The following is a 19,014-nucleotide window of genomic DNA, read 5'->3' on the forward strand; positions in this document are numbered from 1 at the left end:
ACTTCGAAAAACACTTTAAAGACTTTTTTGGCCCTATAATGTGTGAATGTTAATTATTTGGCCCTTAAGTTTTATGATCATTTAAATCCAATCCATGGACTCTATGAAAAAAATTGAATTTGAAAATAATTTGGATTTATTTTGGCCCTATGATGTATTAATTTGGCCCTCGATGGTGATGTGGAAGTGTTAATGTGGGTTATGTCGGCAGCGCTGCTGGTGTGCTCGGTGCAGGGCCTGCAGCTGGACAGCCAGGCCTCCACGCGAAGGCCGAGGGTCACGAAATACAGCAGAACGACCGTCGCTCCGGGTGGCACAACGGTGAGTATTCTTTTAAAATTGACCCCAGGGTCAGACCTTTTTTTTACCGCTTGTCACGGGCCGGATTATGGTTCATTTTATTTAAAATCGAATACTATACTTCTTTCAGATTTGGGAATGTTATGTTATTTCTACTCAGAATCAGAAGCTCTTTGTAAAATTAATGAAAATGACCCCTGAAATGACTTACCCTCTATAAGCTTCATACTTGACCTAGCACATAGCGTAGATCGACTCTATGAAATTTTGATTTTGCGTTCCGCTCATACTCCTTTTGGTGATCGATTACGGGAGCAGGAGCGTTGTTAGTAATTTTATGTTGGTTGTTTTCATCCATGAATTGCAGATGTGAGGGAAAGTCCTCTGAAACTAAAGCTTTTGTTGGTAAATATTGTTGAACGCTGGATTTAGCTTAAATTAGTGACTCAACCACTTAACCACTAAAACAGCGAGCAATCTCAACGAAATTTCCCAAGCGAGGAGAGCAATTTGTTTATTTCAAAAGTTTCTCACTTTAACCCCCTTAATGTGGCACTTTAAGAATCCTAATTACTTTTATTTACAAAGAGTACAGAATAAGTAATATAATTTCACGGATGTTAACGTGGACCCGATTTTATAAAAGTACAAAGTGGTTCTTTTAAAAACTCAACCCTTTACTGCGCACAAAAGAGCTGTTATCTTTTATAGCCTCTTTGACGCTCATTTTCCTTAATGGTTCTGATTAGGAAATAACCACAAACACAGGGTTAAAAGTTCCTGGCCTACATTGAGAGGCACAAATATCACACTCACTCAGTCTTTGGCCGTTTAAATAGACGTTTCTTAATGTCTCACGTGTTGGAACTTCACAAATTCCTTTCAATTCTAATGACTGTTTCTGAATTTACAGGAGGCGGTGACAGAACGGAGTATATCAACGGCGACTTACCGCCTGCAGGGCAGCGGCGGGGAGACATGCATCCTGCTTACAGTAGACGCGCTTATAGATATCTCTTATCTTACCAAGCTGAACGAGCGAGCGGTGAGTTCCCTTTATCATCAAGTAGGCAATACGACACTTCTGACCTCGCCCCAGTTCAGTCCGACCACTAGCAGATCCCTCTCGACGGATCGTCGCCAAGAATGTACATAGTGCCTACCGCGAACCACGTTCGACGTGTTGCCTTGCCTCTCTGTCGCACTTCTAAATTCGTATTTAAGTGTGACAGGGAGGCATCACGTCGAACATGTTTCGGTAGGCCCTCAGGACGCTTGGAGCCACGGCTTCCGCCCGGCGGTTACGAACCGGAAGGCGTGGCGCGATTTTGCGAAGGCCCTCTGCATCTCTGGGGTGCCTTATGTCAACATCAACTACTACCTATACTACTTTTGTACGCCTAACCTCCTTGCTATACATTTCTTTAGACCACTTTGGAAGGAGCAAATTATCGGCAAGTTCGGCAACTTACACAACGCTGATTAAGAAAGAGCCAAGCTTTTTTGTATTTTCTTATGTATTTCTACAATACAAAGCCATAGGAAAATTAAGGATTAAGATACAAAAGGTCAAAAGGTAAGGAAGATCGTACAAAATTTTTATGCAAGCAATGCAAGCCAGAATACGTCGGGAGGTCTAATACTCGTAATAGCCCAGATATGGCTCCAGTATCCTTAACTTTCAGAGACAGAAGAGACAACGTTTTGTCGGTTTGTATATTTATATAGTGCTTCAAATCATGTAACTAAAATTTGAACCACTTCCCGGTATTTGATTCAGTTGAAATTTGGAGTACTATCGTAATTCCGGTGACAATGCAATAATATGCTAACATGAAGGTGATCTGATGATGCAGTCGGAAGGTAGCTAAAGGAACTCCTGGATGGAAACACACAAACACATCAAGCTTAGACTCATTATATTATAAAGGTCTCAAGAAGTACTCAATAGACATGCAAATGAGAAAAAGCACAGTCAGCAATAAAAGTGTGTCACAAAAAAAAATTTACAGTTACTTTTGTATCGTGATTATGGTGTTATAATATTTGTATTTGTCGTTACAGGACGCGAACACATTCGTGCCGAACAACGCGAACGTGGGGGGTGTATGCAAGGAGGGGGACGCCGAGCAGCTCGTCATCTCCTTTAAGGACTTCACACTCGAGTTCTCGTTCGCTAAGGTAACTCCCACCATCTTCTATTAGCGAGCTAAGGGTTACTCTGTATTGGCTTAGAAATATGGAGATTTGAAAGAGATACTCTATTAAAGTCTTTTATCTAAAAGCAGTAATGGGCTTTCGTGTCAGTTCGTACCTTCTACCTGCAGCTGCTTCTAGCATGCCGTTGTGTCAGTTATAGGCCTATTGTCTATAGCAATATGCAAGTTGTAGAACAATTTTCAAATTTCCAAAAATTTCTGGACTCTTCCATGAGAAGAACCTTTGACAATAATCGTGCAGAAAAAGTACCGAAGACATTTCATGGGAAGTTTGCAATTTTTAAAGTTCTCTTTGGCACATTGTTAATCGTTCTCACGGAAGTTTTGTTGTTAAAAAGCTGTAACATATTTTTTATGACCTTCTCAGACACCAGGCGGCGAGCGCTGGTATTCCGGCAACATCAAACTGAGCTACAACTCCAGCGCCAGGATCTTAGAGCACGCTGCCAAGCAAGGACGTCGGGTAGTTCTGACAACCGACTCTCGAAATCTTCTGTTTCCTACTCCGGTCGGCAAATCGTTCTTCTGTCCTGAGGAGACGGTTATAGACCTCAATGAGGATGAGACTAGGTAAGCATCTAAACACTCATAATGCTGATTTCTGGAACATGCACTTAAACAGTGACAAGGAGTATTCTTTCAACCAACTCGCGATACCTCCCTACTCCGGTCGGCAGATCGTTCTTCTTTCCTGAGGAGACGGTTATAGACCTCACGGAGGATGATACTAGGTAAGGATATAGATATAACACGTTAAGTCAAGCAAGGACGTTCGGGTCTTTCTAACAACCGACTCTCGAAATCTTCTGTTTCCTACTCCGGTCGGCAAATTGTTCTTCTGTCCTGAGGAGACAGTTATAGACCTCACGGAGGATGATACTAGGTAAGGATATAACACGTTAAGTCAAGCAAGGACGTTCGGGTCGTTCTGACAACCGACTCTCGAAATCTTTTGTTTCCTACTCCGGTCGGCAAATCGTTCTTCTGTCCTGAGGAGACGGTTATAGACCTCACGGAGGATGATACTAGGGTAAGGGTATAACACGTTAAGCCAAGCAAGGACGTTCAGGTCGTTCTGACAACCGACTCTCGAAATCTTCTGTTTCCTACTCCGGCCGACAAATCGTTCGTCTGTCCTGAGAAGACGGTTATAGACCTCACGGAGGATGATACTAGGTAAGGATATAACACGTTAAGCCAAGCAAGGACGTTCGGGTCGTTCTGACAACCGACTCTCGAAATCTTCTGTTTCCTACTCCGGCCGGCAAATCGTTCTTCTGTCCTGAGGAGCCGGTTATAGACCTCACGGAGGATGATACTAGGTAAGGATATAACATGTTAAGCCAAGTTGGCAAGAGGAGTAGTTCTCTCAACCGACTCTCGAAATCTTCTGTTTCCTACTCCGGCCGGCAAATCGTTCTTCTGTCCTGAGGAGACGGTTATAGACCTCACAGAGGATGATACTAGGTAAGGATATAACATGTTAAGCCAAGTAGGCAAGAGGAGTAGTTCTCTCAACCGACTCTCGAAATCTTCTGTTCCCTACTCCGGCCGGCAAATCGTTCGTCTGTCCTCAGGAGGTGGTTATAGATTTTACTGAGGATGAGACTAGGAGTCTGAACTTAGGAATCAGGAATTCAGGATACAAAATTAAGTAGGCAAGAGGAGTAGTTCTCACGTCTCGCGTCACCAACTCGCGATGCCTTCTGTTTCCTACACCGGTTGGGTCACTCTTGAAATCTGCTGTTCGGTCGGAAAGTCATTCTTCGACCCCGAGAAGACGGTTATACGTAGACACAAAACATCTAAAAACAGACTACTCTCCCCAAAATCTTGACAAATTTTCTGTTTTACACAGATCGGCCAGTGACGGTTCAAGAGTTTTTAGCTTAAGCTTTTTCTTGTCTAGAGCTTACAAATTACAGTTCAAAAGCTTACAAAGTTTAGACTTTTCTAGATTAGACCGTCGTAAGTCCGCTACGATTTTGATAGCACACGCAGTGCAAGTGTTATTTATACGTCATAATTTCATAGAAGTTTGACGTTTAAAATAGCACTTGCATTGCGTGTGCTATCAAAATCGTTGCATCAGAATTATCTCGGTCTGACTCTAGTCTATGTTCTGTTAAGTAAATCTTCTTCTGCATTTCAAATCGAAATTCCTTTTATTTGTCCATTTGACGTCTTTTAGACGCGGCTTACTAAGTATATATTTTTATTTTTTCAGTCCAGCCACCGCCCACAAAGCCAAGCTGTACCTCCGCCAAATGCGTCTCCAAGCCTTCATGTTCAAACGCGATGGCGAATTCGGTCCACCCTGGCACTGTTCGGACTCAGCCCGAGCGCGCTCCGAGACCGCTCCCGTCGCCGTCGGTGCTGCGCTCGCGATAGCCACCGCTGGTACTCTGGTCTGTTACGCTATCTGGCGCTATTTGAAGGTCAAGAAGGTACAATATGACACGATGGAGTGAAGGGGTTAAGTGCGTTCTGGACGTTTTTGTTGCTTTTTTTAGGGATGTGCGCGATATCGATAGCAAAAAGTTGAATAAGTTAAAAATTCCAATAAGGGTATTTTGACAGGAGTTTTCTTCACTAACTGACAGTTGTCAGATCTAATACCAAAGTTCGATTAATGAAGTTAAGATAATTACATTTCGCTCAATCTCAATTGACTGACAGGGATGGTAATCATTTCTTCATCAATATAGGCAAAGTCAAGTCAAAACCCTATTGGTGGATTTACATTTTTAGTTGCAAAGCAGTTAGGTATGATGACTTGCTTTTTATTTTTGATGTTGTATAATTGCTAGCAAAATGATGGAACTTTAGATAAGAGTATGGAAACGGTTCTAATGGTATTTGTAACTTCGTGAAACGAGTTAGAAGGAGTAGTTGCTTTTTAACTTTATTTTTTGATGCGTATGTGATATTTTACGATTTTATACTTTTTGTGGCCGTATTTTTTTGTGGGCGAAGTTCAGAACGCATTGTATGTAACGTATGTAAGCTAAATAAGATAGTGAGATCTCAAAACTAATTATGCCAATGTCGATACCTTTTTAGAGCGGTAGACCAAACTGATGTCAATTTGACGTTTGACAAGTTGTCAGATTTGACGTACGCAAGTGAGATAAGTAATATATGGTTCGCATGGCTACCAACGCTAAGCGCAAATTCATTGTTGCCATATCATAATTTAATTACACGTTGAAGTTGGTAGGCCTGTATTTTAAATAAGAATTTGAAATGTCCATATCATGCGATATAATTTCCTTAGCGCAGTTCCTCTAGTGATGTGAAATTAAATATCGATATTATGAAATCGTTTTGAACCCATTTTTTTGTAAACATTATTGAAAGCGGGTGAAAGGGAGGGAGGGGGTAAATGGATGATACTCCTATTATAATAAAAAGATTTTCATCGACATTATAATAGTGTAATGGCGAAATGTGAACTAAAAAGGCAGTAAGTCTGCGAGAAAGTTAGTAATAGTTGTTTAAAGATGTTGTTGACGGTTGATTATTATTGTAAAAAAATATTTAATCCTCATCCTATATAACCCCAAAGTTCCCATAGGTTAGATCCTTTTATTTACTAAAAAACTAAGAAAATTGGCTTACACTCATTGAAATTATAATTTAGAGTCAATTTACTTGAGGACTATAATTAGTGCATCATAATCATTATAATAGGTACATATCACATGATAATAATTATATAATTTAGCGTTCATTGTAATTATATGGAGGATATATGATATATAATTTGTTTGCGGTAGCGGACACTAATGAGTACGTGTACAAGCAATAAGTACGTTTTTATTATGCCCGTCGTATGACACATGGCTGAATCGATGTTGTATTGTGCGCAAAACTTGGGGTTACTAGTGTCGCATATCGTATTGTAGAGTTAAGATTATGTGCTTCAGAAGTCTTAAAAAACTGCATCAGTGTTGATGATTAATTTGAGAGGAGATTACACTTACTCAAACTCTGTAACTTTTTATCACGAATTGTAATAATATGCATATCCAAATGCATATCAGTGCTGTTAACAAGATTATACTTAAAATTGTATACTTTTCTAGGACAATGAGTTTCTTGACTTATATCCGCAAATATTGTATTATTCTACTTGGTGAAAATGGTAAACAAGATAGGTAACGACCACCAATTTATTTATGCTTGAAACTTTAAACGTGGTCCTTTATAATGAGGATTAAACTGTCAGTAGCTTAGGATATCATGGATTGACTTCGGATTCAAAAAGCAAGAGTGTCACTATAGTATTTATACCACAAGGACCTATGATTTGTATTAATTTACGTACTTACCCATAGCATTTATGAAGACCTGCACTGCAGAGCTATTAAAAAATGACAAACTTTTACAGGTCTTGATGGCTCTAAGCATTGTCACTGAGTTTTGTTATGGTAATAATTATATATAACCAGCTGCTTCTTAATACGTTCTTCCTCTTATTATAAACGTTTATTATTGAAGTAACAAATTACAATGTAATTTCTTTTGATCCCCTGGACCTGTTGTTATAATTATGTTCAATATCTAATCTATATTTATGCACGTTCTTTATCTATTTAAGATCAATTTGATTATAAAACATATGAGTTTTTAATTCTATATATTATTGACTTATAGGGTACATGGTTTTGACAAAAACATATCATTGTTGTCATATGATTAATTATAAGCATTTCTTTACTTCGTAACATTTAAACCCCATACTTCCAGTACCAGGTACCTCTGCAAAGTAGCATCGCTTTTTTGTAACTGTCTTTATCACAAGGCATACAGGCTCTAACAATTCTACTATTATACTCATTTGTAATATTATACTCAAGTGTATTTATAAGCAAAAGAGAAATAACTAGTATTAAAGACAGGATGCCGAAATTTTCGTGGCGTTTTTGAATTGTCATAGTGACGTCTCTCTCATTATCGACCTATGATATATACATATTGATACACATATCACACAAATATTAAACAAGATTAAAGGTAGAGGCAAACAACAGGCGTCCTTATCGCTAAAGATCAATCTCTTCCAGATATCTTTTGAGTAGTTGTAAATGTGAAATTGAAATAATAAAGTCACTATGACAATTCACTAATGCCACGAAAATTCCGGCCTCTGTTAAAGACACTAGTGGCCAAGTTTTGTTAGTTAAGCGCTACGTGTTAAAGCTTGAGTCTAAAGGCTATATTTGTTTATCGTAACCTAATACTCATCAATTACTATTATACATATCGTTTAATCTAAGTTAATGTAACATGCGTTTTGTGATCACTGTCGTGTAAGTTTGTATCTTATTTGTATGCATCTAGGGTTGCATTTAGCTTAAGTTAGATATATAGTCCCTCACTCTTGCTTGCTGTACATAGGGAGAGCTTTCGTTTCGCCGAATACAGAATTCCACTTTTATATTTAATCTACTTGGATTTTTCGATATATTTATACATACAGGCATGATGCTTTTTTCGTCTAGTGTAAATATTTCTTGTCTCGTAAGCCACTTTTCGAATTTTTCGATTTGAATCGCACTATGGTTTGTATTTCAAATAATATATCATTTTAAGAAACTCTGAATATTTCTGAAACATTTTCTAGTAGAAAGATATTCTATTTTCCTAATGGTTTTGTATGGGACTCCTGTAGTTTGTTTCCTCAATAGTTTGATAGCATTACGAAGGTATCGGTGCATTTGTATTTAAAAAATAATGTTGTACTAAAAATATTATATGCCATACGATTTGTCTTCCAGTAACATTGATCTTAACAATAGCGTAAAGTATTGTAGCTTATTATACATATACATAATTATGGTCATAATCAAAGGTGGTGGTGTTATGATAGATTGCTAAGATAGGACAGAGCAAGAGTCATTGACTTTAGTCGTGTCTAAATACTCTAAATTATAAGAAGTGTAATAAACTCAAAACACCAATTACAGATATTTTGGTAAAAGCATAACATTCACCACTAAATAATATCTAAGTGACATATCTCAAATTATTGTAATTTAGTGCGTTCATTTATTGAATTGTCTTTATGAATAAATGACGTCGAAATGACTTGTTGTTATTAATTTTTCTCATACCAATGAATCCTACTAATATAATATAAGTGTTGAAAGCTAAGAAAATACTACACTACCTTCGGTCGTGTTTCAATTTATCGCCACTCATTGCGAATTTCCTACTTTTCGCACTCGTATTGCAATGTACTATTAAACACTAGAGTACCTGTGTTCAAAAACATTTTTGAAACAGATTTTCATAATCACAAATAATATAATCAGAGTTATTCAAACTCTATAACTTTTATAATATATTTTTTTTTACTTAATTTATTATTTATTTATTTATTTATTACTCAAATAAGTGACACAGCATTACAGTAAAAACTAAGGCACTGTGAAACTACAAAATAAGAATACAAGAAAACAACAACAAAACTACAAATAAAAACCAAACACAAATTAAACATTAAATTTGGGCGACGACGTAACAGCGTATTAATTATGACACACTTACCGTACTTCTTATTCCTAAATAGACAGTATTATATTATAAGCTAGTGTTAATTTTTTTACCAAATAAAATAGGTACATAAGTTTAGCATAAATATACTTGTATACTAGCTGAAAGAGTAAAATGAGAAATCATCAGTCAAGGTGAAAATATCTGGGAGACCTAGCTTTGCTCGGAAAACTTATAAAAACTCGAAAATGCGCGTTTCCCCAGAGATAAGATCTAGGTAGATCGATTTTTCACCCTCGAAAACCCCCATATAGCAAATTTTATTGAAATAGAGCTGTTTCCGAGATCCCCGAAAATAAATAAATATACAAGAATTGCTCGTTTAAAGGTATAAGATTAACAGATCTACATTATCATCTTTTAGGATTTTTATTCTTCAAACATGACCACTATTTAGACACTGACCCAATTGAAACAAACAAAGTCGATAAGTAAAATCACATCACTACACAAATCAACTACTTAAATTGTGCAGCCGCCTTGTACGGCTTACGGCTTGGTCACCAAACAATATCTGCTCCAGTTGACAACATACATCCAAACAACATACAACATTCTTTGCATCCGTTCCATACAAGTTTATCTACCAGTTTTATAATAAGCGATACGGACTATTTGAATTTCAGTCAGTTTAGCTAATAGTGGCAAGGCAAAAGTTTGATAATTCATAAAATATTGCGGATATTTTTACTTTTGAGTAATCCTGTAGCCAATCCTGGCAATCCTCACATGATAACACATGACTAAAATGAGTTTGAGGAAGCATTAATCTATCAAACACAGTGTGTCAAGAGTATAATGCAATGCAATATATGTTGGACGCTTCACTGTTCAGTGTCTGTATTATTGCCGAAACTCGACTCATATTATGTTCAAGTTCCAATTGACACGATAACTTTTTTAATATTTTTTTTCAACTGTGTATTTTCTGGATTATTTGAAGATTCATGAAGATAGACTGTTTAAATAGATAGTGGCGTTTAATTCCAGTTATCATTACATATCTTGAGCGGAATTATCATTACCATCAAGTTTTGAAAGACTTTTTTAGCCCTATAATGTGTTAATTTGGCCCTCGATTGTGATGTGCAAATGTAAATTTGTGGCTTTTAACTCCAGTTATCATCACATCTTGAAAGATTCTTGAGCGGAGTTATAAAACCATAAAGTTTTGTGATCATTATTGAAACCCTTGGACTTGTGAACAAAGACTTCGAAAACACTTTAACACATTCAATACCACTAAGTGCTACGGGTTACGCTCGTAGCGCGTAGCCACGGTTTCGTCGTATGTAGCGCGTAGTCGCTACGAACAGTGTACCCGACAGTCGGGTTCTTGGTGTTGAATGTGTTAAAGACTTTTTTGGCCCTATAATGTGTAAATGTTAATTTGGCTCTCAAGTTTTGTGATCATTTAAATCCAATCCTTAGACTCTGTGAATAAAGACTTCCAAAAATACTTTGTAAAATTTTTTGGCCCCATAATGTGTTATTTTGGCCCTCGATGGTGAAAGTGGAAGTGTTAATGTGGCTTGTGTCGGTAGCGCTGCTGGTGTGCTCGGTCCAGGGCCTGCAGCTGGACAGCCAGGCCTCCACGCGAAGGCCGAGGATCACGAAGTACAGCAGAACGACCGTCGCTCCGGGAGGCACAACGGTGAGTATTCTTTACGGAAAGTCCTCTGAAACTAAAACTTTTGTTGGTTAATGAAATACTGTTGAACACTTGAACAGTGGGTTTAGCTTAAATTTGTGTCTCAACCACTTAACCACTAAAACAGTGAGCAATCTCAACGAAATTTCCCATGCGAGCGGAGCAATTTGTTTATTTCAAAAGTTTCTCTCTTTTTAACCCCCTTTATGTGGTACTTTTAGAGTCCTAATTACTTTTATTTATAAAGAGTACAGAATAAACAATATCATTTCACGGGTGTTAACGTATAAAAACTCAAAAATGCGCGTTTCCCCAGAGATAAGTCCTAGCTAGATCGATTTTTCGCACCCGAAAACCCCGCATATAGCAAATTTCATCGAAATTTTTAGAGCTGTTTCCGTGATCCCCGAAATATATATACATATAAATATAAGTATATATGTGCAAGAATTGCTCGTTTAAAGGTACATATAAGATACAATTTTTATGACTGTTTCTAAACTTACAGGAGGCGGTGACTGAACAGAGTTTATCAACGGCGACTTACCGCCTGCAGGACAGTGGCGGGGAAACATGTATCCTGCTCACAGTAGACGCGCTTATAGATATCTCTTATCTTACCAAGCTAAACGAGCGAGCGGTAAGTTCTCTTATATTTCTTCAATTTACAAAACATAAACTTGCACGAGGCGGTGTTAGAACGAAGTTTATCAACGGCGACTTACCGCCTGCAGGACAGTGGCGGGGAGACATGCATCCTACTCACAGTAGACGCGCTTATAGATATCTCTTATCTTACCAAGCTGAACGAGCGAGCGGTGAGTTCCCTTCTTTTTCTCAATCAAGTAGGCAATACGACACTGCTAACCTCGCTCCAGTTCAGTCCGTCTCTTGGTTGGTCTTAGCAAGGGTAAAGGAGATAGCATTATGATCTCAGTCGCCAGATGGTATTACGGTAAGTATAGTAGCTCCATCTCGACGGACCGTCGCCAAGAATGTATACAGTACAGGACACCCGGAGCCACGGCTTCCACCCGGCGGTTACGAACCAAAAGGGTCGCTGAAGTTCGAAAGGCGTGGCGCAAGTATGTGAAGGCTCTCTGCATCTCTCTGTGTGTATGTGTGTGTCTTATGCCAACAGTAACTACTACTACTACTACAAGTCCTTTTGTAGGCCTAACCTCCTTGATATAATTTTTTTTAGACCAATTTGGAAGGAGCAAATTATCGACAAGTTCGGCAACTTACACAACGCTGATTGAGAAAGAGCTAAGCTTTTTTCTATTTTCATATGTATTTGTATAATAGGTACCTTTGTATTATACAAATATATGGCTTTCCATAAGCAAATTAAGGATATAACATTTTTGGTTCTATCTTTTAAGAACATTTGAGCAAGCAATGCAACCCAAAACGCGTCGGGAGGTCTAATAATGGGCCAAAAATTAGACTCCGGTATTCTCCACCTTTCAAAGACGGAAGAGACAACGTTTTGTCTGTTTTGTATGAGTGATTATTAGACATAGATATTTTTCTGGCACGAACGAGGCAATGCTAATGTAGTTTAATCTTGTTCATTTATTTCCAAATGTGGCCTTTGTATAAGAAACTTATAAGATATTAGCTATCGATAAACTAAATATCACAAGGAAGTCACTAGCGTTGCCGCGTTCGTGCTAGAAAAATCTTTATTATGTCCAATGATTATATATATGGTACTTGAATGTATTTAAAATAAATTATTTTACACCATTCATGGCACAAAGCACCAGAAGATTAATAGAGAAACGTAGACAGCAGTTATTTTTAGACACAATTTATATTTTAAAATCCGTATAAAACTATAAAGAGTAGGTAATTTGATTGTGACGTCACATGCTAGTGTTTCATATAAATTCCATAGGTAGTAGCAAAATCGTGTTGACGGCTCGAAAAAAGAAACTGATTTGACCAGTAGTCAAATACCCTATATTTGTATTTGTGGTTACAGGACGCGAACATATTCGTGCCGACCATGGCGAATGTGGGGGGTGTGTGCAAGGAGGGGGACGCCGAGCAGCTCGTCATCTCCTTTAGGGACTTCACACTCGAGTTCTCGTTCGCTAAGGTAACTTCTACCATCTTCTGCTTCTATTATCTATTGGCTTATAAATCTGTATGGAGATTTGCAAGAGATACTCCACTAAAGTCTATTATCTAAAAGCAGTAATGGGCTTTTGTGTCAGTTTGTACCTTCTACATACCTATAGCATGCCGTTGTGTCAGTTATAGGCCTATTGTCTATAGCAATATGCAAGTTGTAGAACATTTTCAAATTTCCAAAAAACTCTTCCATGACAAAATTTTCATGCAAGTTTCCACTTAGAAAGTTCCCGTTCAGAAGGGATTATTACTCAAGGTTCTTAACTGTTGACAACTGTTTAATTTAATATGTTACGCCATTCATTGGCGTCTATTTCAAGTGTCATACAAATCAAAATTAACTGTAAGAAGGTTTTGGCAATAAACGTGCAGAAAAAGTACAGAAGACATTTCATGGAAAATTTGCAATTTTTGAAAGTTCTCTTTGGCACATTGTTAATTTAATCGTTCTCACAGAAGATTTATTATACGTTATTAAAAAGCCCTAACATAATTTCTATAAACTTTTTAGACATCCGGCGGTGAGCGCTGGTATTCCAGCAACATCAAATTGAGCTACAACTCCAGCGCCAGGATTTTAGAACACGCTGTCAAGCAAGGACGCCCGTTCGTTCTGACAACCGCCTCTCGAAATCTTCAGTTCCCTACTCCGGTCGGCAAATCGTTCTTTTGTCCTGAGGAGACGGTTATAGACCTCACTGAGGATGAGACTAGGTAAGATTGAGATTTAGTTTTTTCAACCAACTCGCGAAATTTGGTGTTCGCTACTCCGTTTGGCAAATCATTCCTCTGTCCTGAGGAGATGGTTATAGACCTCACTGAGGATGAGACTAGGTAAGGATTGTGAACTTAGGAATCAGGATACAAAATTAAGTAGGCAACAGGAGTAGATTTCTCAACCAACTGGCGATACCTTCTGTTCCCTACACCGGTTGGGTTGGGCCACTCTTGAAATCTGCTGTTTGTTACTTCGATCGGAAAGTCGTCTTTTACCACGAGAAGACGGTTAGACGGTATACACACAAAACATCTAAAAACAGACATCTCTCACCAAAATCTTGACAAATGTTCTGTTTACACTGATCGGCCAGTGACTTGCTTCAAGAGTTTTAAGTTTACGCTTTTTCTTTTCTAGAGCTTATAAATTACAATTCAAAAGCTTACAAAGTTAGACTTTTCTAGATTAGACCGTGGTAAGTCCGCAACGGTTTTGATAGCACATGCAGCCGCAGTGCAAGAGTTATACGTCATAATTTCATAAAAGTTTGACGTTTAAAATAACACATGTTGCTGCTAGTTGCTTTTAAATAATAATGTGCTATTAAAATCGTTGCATCAGACTTATCTCGGTCTGACTCTAGTCTATGTTCTGTTAAGTAAATCTTCTGCATTTCAAATTGAAATTTCTTTTATTTTGTCCAGCATTTGACGTCTTTTAAGACGCGACATGATGCGGCTTACTAATTATATATTTTAATTTTCCAGTCCAGCCACCGCCCACAAAGCCAAGCTGTACCTCCGCCAAATGCGTCTTCAAGCCTTCATGTTCATACGTGACGGCGAATTCGGTCCCCCCTGGCACTGTTTGGACTCAGCCCGAGCGCGCTCCGAGACCGCTCCCGTCGCCGTCGGTGCTGCGCTCGCGATAGCCACCGCGGCTACTCTGGTCTGTTACGCTATTTGAAGGTCAAGAAGGTACAATATGACACGATGGAGTGAAGGGGTTAGGTGCGTTCTGGACGTTTTTGTTGCTTTTTTTAGTGATATGCGCGATATCGAAAATATCGATAGCAAAAAGTTGAACAAGTTAAAAATTCCAATAAGGGTTTTAAGACAAGAGTTTTCTTCACTAACTGACAGTTGTCAGGTCTAATACCAAAGTTCGATTATGAAGAAGATAATTACATTTCGCTCAATCTTAATTGAGTGACAGGGATGGTAATAATTTCATCATCAATATAGGCAAATCTGTCATCTGTCAAGTCAAAACCCTATTGGTGGATTTACATCTTTAGTTGCAAAGCAGTTAGGTATGATGACTTAAGTACTTTTTATTTTTGATGTTGTATAATTGCTAGCAAAATGATGGAACTTTAGATAAAAGTATGGAAACGGTTCTAATGGTATTTGTAACTTCGTGAAACGAGTTAAAAGGAGGTGTTGCTTTTTAATCTCACACTTTATTTTTTGATGCGTGTGTGATATTTTTTTGTGGGTGAAGTTCAGAACGCATTGTATGTAACCATAAAGTAAATATATGTAGTCTGTGATGTAACGTATGTAGCTAAAGCCCCCCATTCACACTCCTACCTTGTAGTCCGCCTCGTAGTCCGCCTCGTTGGGTAGGATTGTGTATGGGGGTTGCGGACTACGAGCCGTCCTACAAACGGCTAAACGGTAGGACGGCTCGTAGTCCGCAACCCCCATACACAATCCTACCCAACGAGGCGGACTACGAGGCGGACTACAAGGTAGGAGTGTGAATGGGGGGCTTAAGATAGTGAGATCTCAAAACTAATTATGCCAATGTCGATACCTTTTTAGAGCGGTAGACCAAACTGATGTCAATTTGACGTTTGACAAGTTGTCAGATTTGACGTACGCAAGTGAGATAAGTAATATATGGTTCGCATGGCTACCAACGCTAAGCGCAAATTCATTGTTGCCATATCATAATTTAAATACACGTTAAAGTTGGTAGGCCTGTATTTTAAATAAGAATTTGAAATGTCCATATCATACATAGCGATATAATTTCCTTAGCGCAGTTCCTCTAGTTATGTGAAATGAAATATCGATATTACGAAATCGTTTTTGAACCCATTGTTTTGTAAACAAAATTTAAAGCGGGTGAAATGAGGGAGGGGGTAAATGGATGATATTATAATAAAAAGATTTTCATCTACAACTACATTATAATAGTGTAATGGACGAAATGTGAACTAAAAAGGCAGTAAGTCTGCGAGAAAGTTAGTAATAGTTGTTTAAAAATGTTGTTGACGGTTGATTATTATTGTAAAAAAATATTAAATCCCCATCCTAATATATAACCTCAAAGTTCCCATAGGTTAGATCCTTTTATTTACTAAACATCTAAGAAAATTTGCTTACACTCATTGAAATTATAATTTAGAGTCAATTTACTTGAGGACTATAATTAGTGCATCATAATCATTATAATAGGTACATATCACATGATAATAATTATATAATTTAGCGTTCATTGTAATTATACGGAGGATATATGATATATAATTTGTTTGCGGTAGCGGACACTAATGAGTACGTGTACAAGCAACAAGTACGTTTTTATTATGCCCGTCGTATGACACATGGCTGAATCGATGTTGTATTGTGCGCAAAGCTTGGGATTAATAGTGTCGCATATCGTATTGTAGAGTTAAGATTATGTGCTTCAGGGGTCTGAAAAAATTACATCAGTGTTGGTGATTAATTTGAGAGGTGATTACACTTACTCAAACTCTGTAACTATTTATCACGGATTGAAATAAAATGCATATCCAAATGCATATCAGTGCTGTTAACAAGATTATACTTAAAATTGTATACTTTTCTAGGACAATGTTTCTTGACTTATATCCACAAATATTGTATTATTCTACTTGGTGAAAATGGTAAACAAGATAGGTAACGACCACCAATTTATTTATGCTTGAAACTTTAAACGTGGTCCTTTATAATGGGGATTAAACTGTCAGCAGCTTAGGATATCATGGATTGACTTCGGATTCAAAAAGCAAGAGTGTCACTATAGTATTTATAACCACAAAGACCTACGATTTGTATTAATTTACGTACCTGTCTATAGCATTTATGAAGACCTGCACTGCACGGCTATTCAAAAACGACAAACTTTTACAGGTCTTGATGGCTCTAAGCATTGTCACTAATTTTTGTTATGACAATGATTGTATATAATCAGCTGCTTCTTAATACGTTCTTCCTCTTATTATAAACGTTTATTTTTGAAGTAACAAATTACAATGTAATTTCTTTTGATCCCCTGGACCTGCTGTTATAATTATGTTCAATATCTAATCTATATTTATGCACGTTCTTTATCTATTTAAGATCAATTTGATTATAAAATATACGAATTTTTAATTCTATATATTATTCACTTATAGGGTACATGGTTTTGACAAAAACATATCATTTTTGTCATATGAATTATAAGCATTTCTTTACTTCGTAACATTTAAACCCCATACTTCCAGTATAACCTCTGCAAAGTAGCATCGCTTTTTTGTAACTGTCTTTATCACAAGGCATACAGGCTCTAACAATTGTACTATTGTACTCATTTGTAATATTATACTCAAGTGTATTTATAAGCAAAAGAGAAATAACTAGTATTAAAGAAGAGGTACCGAAATTTTCGTGGCATTTTTGAATTGTCATAGTGACGTCTCTCTCATTATCGACCTATGATATAATTATGTATACATATTGATACATATAGGACACAACATATTACACAAGATTAAAGGACAAACAACAGGGGTCCTTATCGCTAAAGATCAATCTCTTCCAGATATCTTTTGAGTAGTTGCAAATCTGAAATTGAAATAATAAAGTCACTATGACAATTCAACAATGCCACGAAAATTCCGGCCTCTGTTAAAGACACTAGTGGCCAAGTTTTGTTAGTTAAGCGCTACGTGTTAAAGCTTGAGTCTAAAGGCTATATTTGTTTATCGTAACCTAATACTCATCAATTACTATTATACATATCGTTTAATCTAATCTAAGTTAATGTTACATGCGTTTTGTTATCACTGTCGTGTAAGTTTGTATCTTATTTGTATGCAGCTAGGGTTGCATTTAGCTTAAGTTAGATATATAGTCCCTCAGTCTTGCTTGCTGTACATAGGGAGAGCTTTCGTTTCGCCGAATACAGAATTCCACTTTTATATTTAATCTACTTGGATTTTTCGATATATTTATACATATAGGCATGATGCTTTTTTCGTCTAATGTAAACATTTCCTGTCTCGTAAGCCACTTTTCGAATTTTTCGATTTGAATCGCACTATGGTTTGTATTTCAAATAATATATCATTTTAAGAAACTCTGAATATTTCTGAAACATTTTCTAGTAGAAAGATATTCTATTTTCCTAATGGTTTTGTATGGGACTCCTGTAGTTTGTTTCCTCAATAGTTTGATAGCATTACGAAGGTATCGGTGCATTTGTATTTAAAAAATAATGTTGTACTAAAAATATTATATGCCATACGATTTGTCTTCCAGTAACATTGATCTTAACAATAGCGTAAAGTATTGTAGCTTATTATACATATACATAATTATGGTCATAATCAAAGGTGGTGGTGTTATGATAGATTGCTAAGATAGGACAGAGCAAGAGTCATTGACTTTAGTCGTGTCTAAATACTCTAAATTATAAGAAGTGTAATAAACTCAAAACACCAATTACAGATATTTTGGTAAAAGCATAACATTCACCACTAAATAATATCTAAGTGACATATCTCAAATTATTGTAATTTAGTGCGTTCATTTATTGAATTGTCTTTATGAATAAATGACGTCGAAATGACTTGTTGTTGTTAATTTTTCTCATACCAATTAATCCTCCTAGTATATGTATTGGAAGCTGCTAATACCAAAATACTAAGGGGAAGAAATGGGTGGGTTGGGGTTGAACAACTTCTGAATGAACTAAATCGTGGATGGAAACAAACTGGTCCAAAATATTATGAATAGGTAATCCAATTAGTACATATCCATTAATTATGCATTTTGGGTTAGAAATTGTAAGTATACGTAAGTATACTTATTTATAGTTTCGACATAAATTTGTGAAATAGCGCCATCTGTAGTCAGTGACAAGAACTAACTAGTATCGATGACACCAGAGCACGCACATCACTATCTAAACCAAAGAGTAAAGTAAGTGATCTAAACTCTAAAGTCCAAAGCGGTAAAAATAATTGTAACTGTATAGTGTATATTATTTCAGATATGTATACATACATATTTATAATCGCTTATTATTTCTTAGCTCGATATTTTTATTTTTATCAACAATATTAAGTGAGATTATATTGAAGAAAACAGTTGTGCCTTTCTCGGGAGCACTGTGGGAGCACTCTT

General features: G+C 37.0%; 1 protein-coding gene and 1 pseudogene across 1 annotated transcript in view; both read left to right on the top strand.

The window, feature by feature from the left end:
• The window catches only part of LOC134801849 (uncharacterized), a 30,211-nt gene extending 25,151 nt beyond the window's left edge, over nt 1-5,060 (top strand). The window contains exons 2-6 of the mRNA XM_063774485.1: nt 212-321; nt 1,214-1,345; nt 2,365-2,481; nt 2,887-3,089; nt 4,747-5,060. Coding sequence (XP_063630555.1) covers nt 212-321; nt 1,214-1,345; nt 2,365-2,481; nt 2,887-3,089; nt 4,747-4,990 — 806 coding nt within the window. The 3' untranslated portion in view covers nt 4,991-5,060. The remainder of the gene's footprint in view (nt 1-211; nt 322-1,213; nt 1,346-2,364; nt 2,482-2,886; nt 3,090-4,746) is intronic.
• A 5,377-nt stretch (nt 5,061-10,437) lies between these two features.
• LOC134801899 (uncharacterized) lies at nt 10,438-14,825 on the top strand (annotated as a pseudogene).
• The last annotated feature ends 4,189 nt before the right edge of the window (nt 14,826-19,014 follow it).

The sequence above is a fragment of the Cydia splendana genome, chromosome 23, assembly GCF_910591565.1.
Source record: "Cydia splendana chromosome 23, ilCydSple1.2, whole genome shotgun sequence".
NCBI classification, from domain to species: Eukaryota; Metazoa; Arthropoda; class Insecta; order Lepidoptera; family Tortricidae; genus Cydia; species Cydia splendana.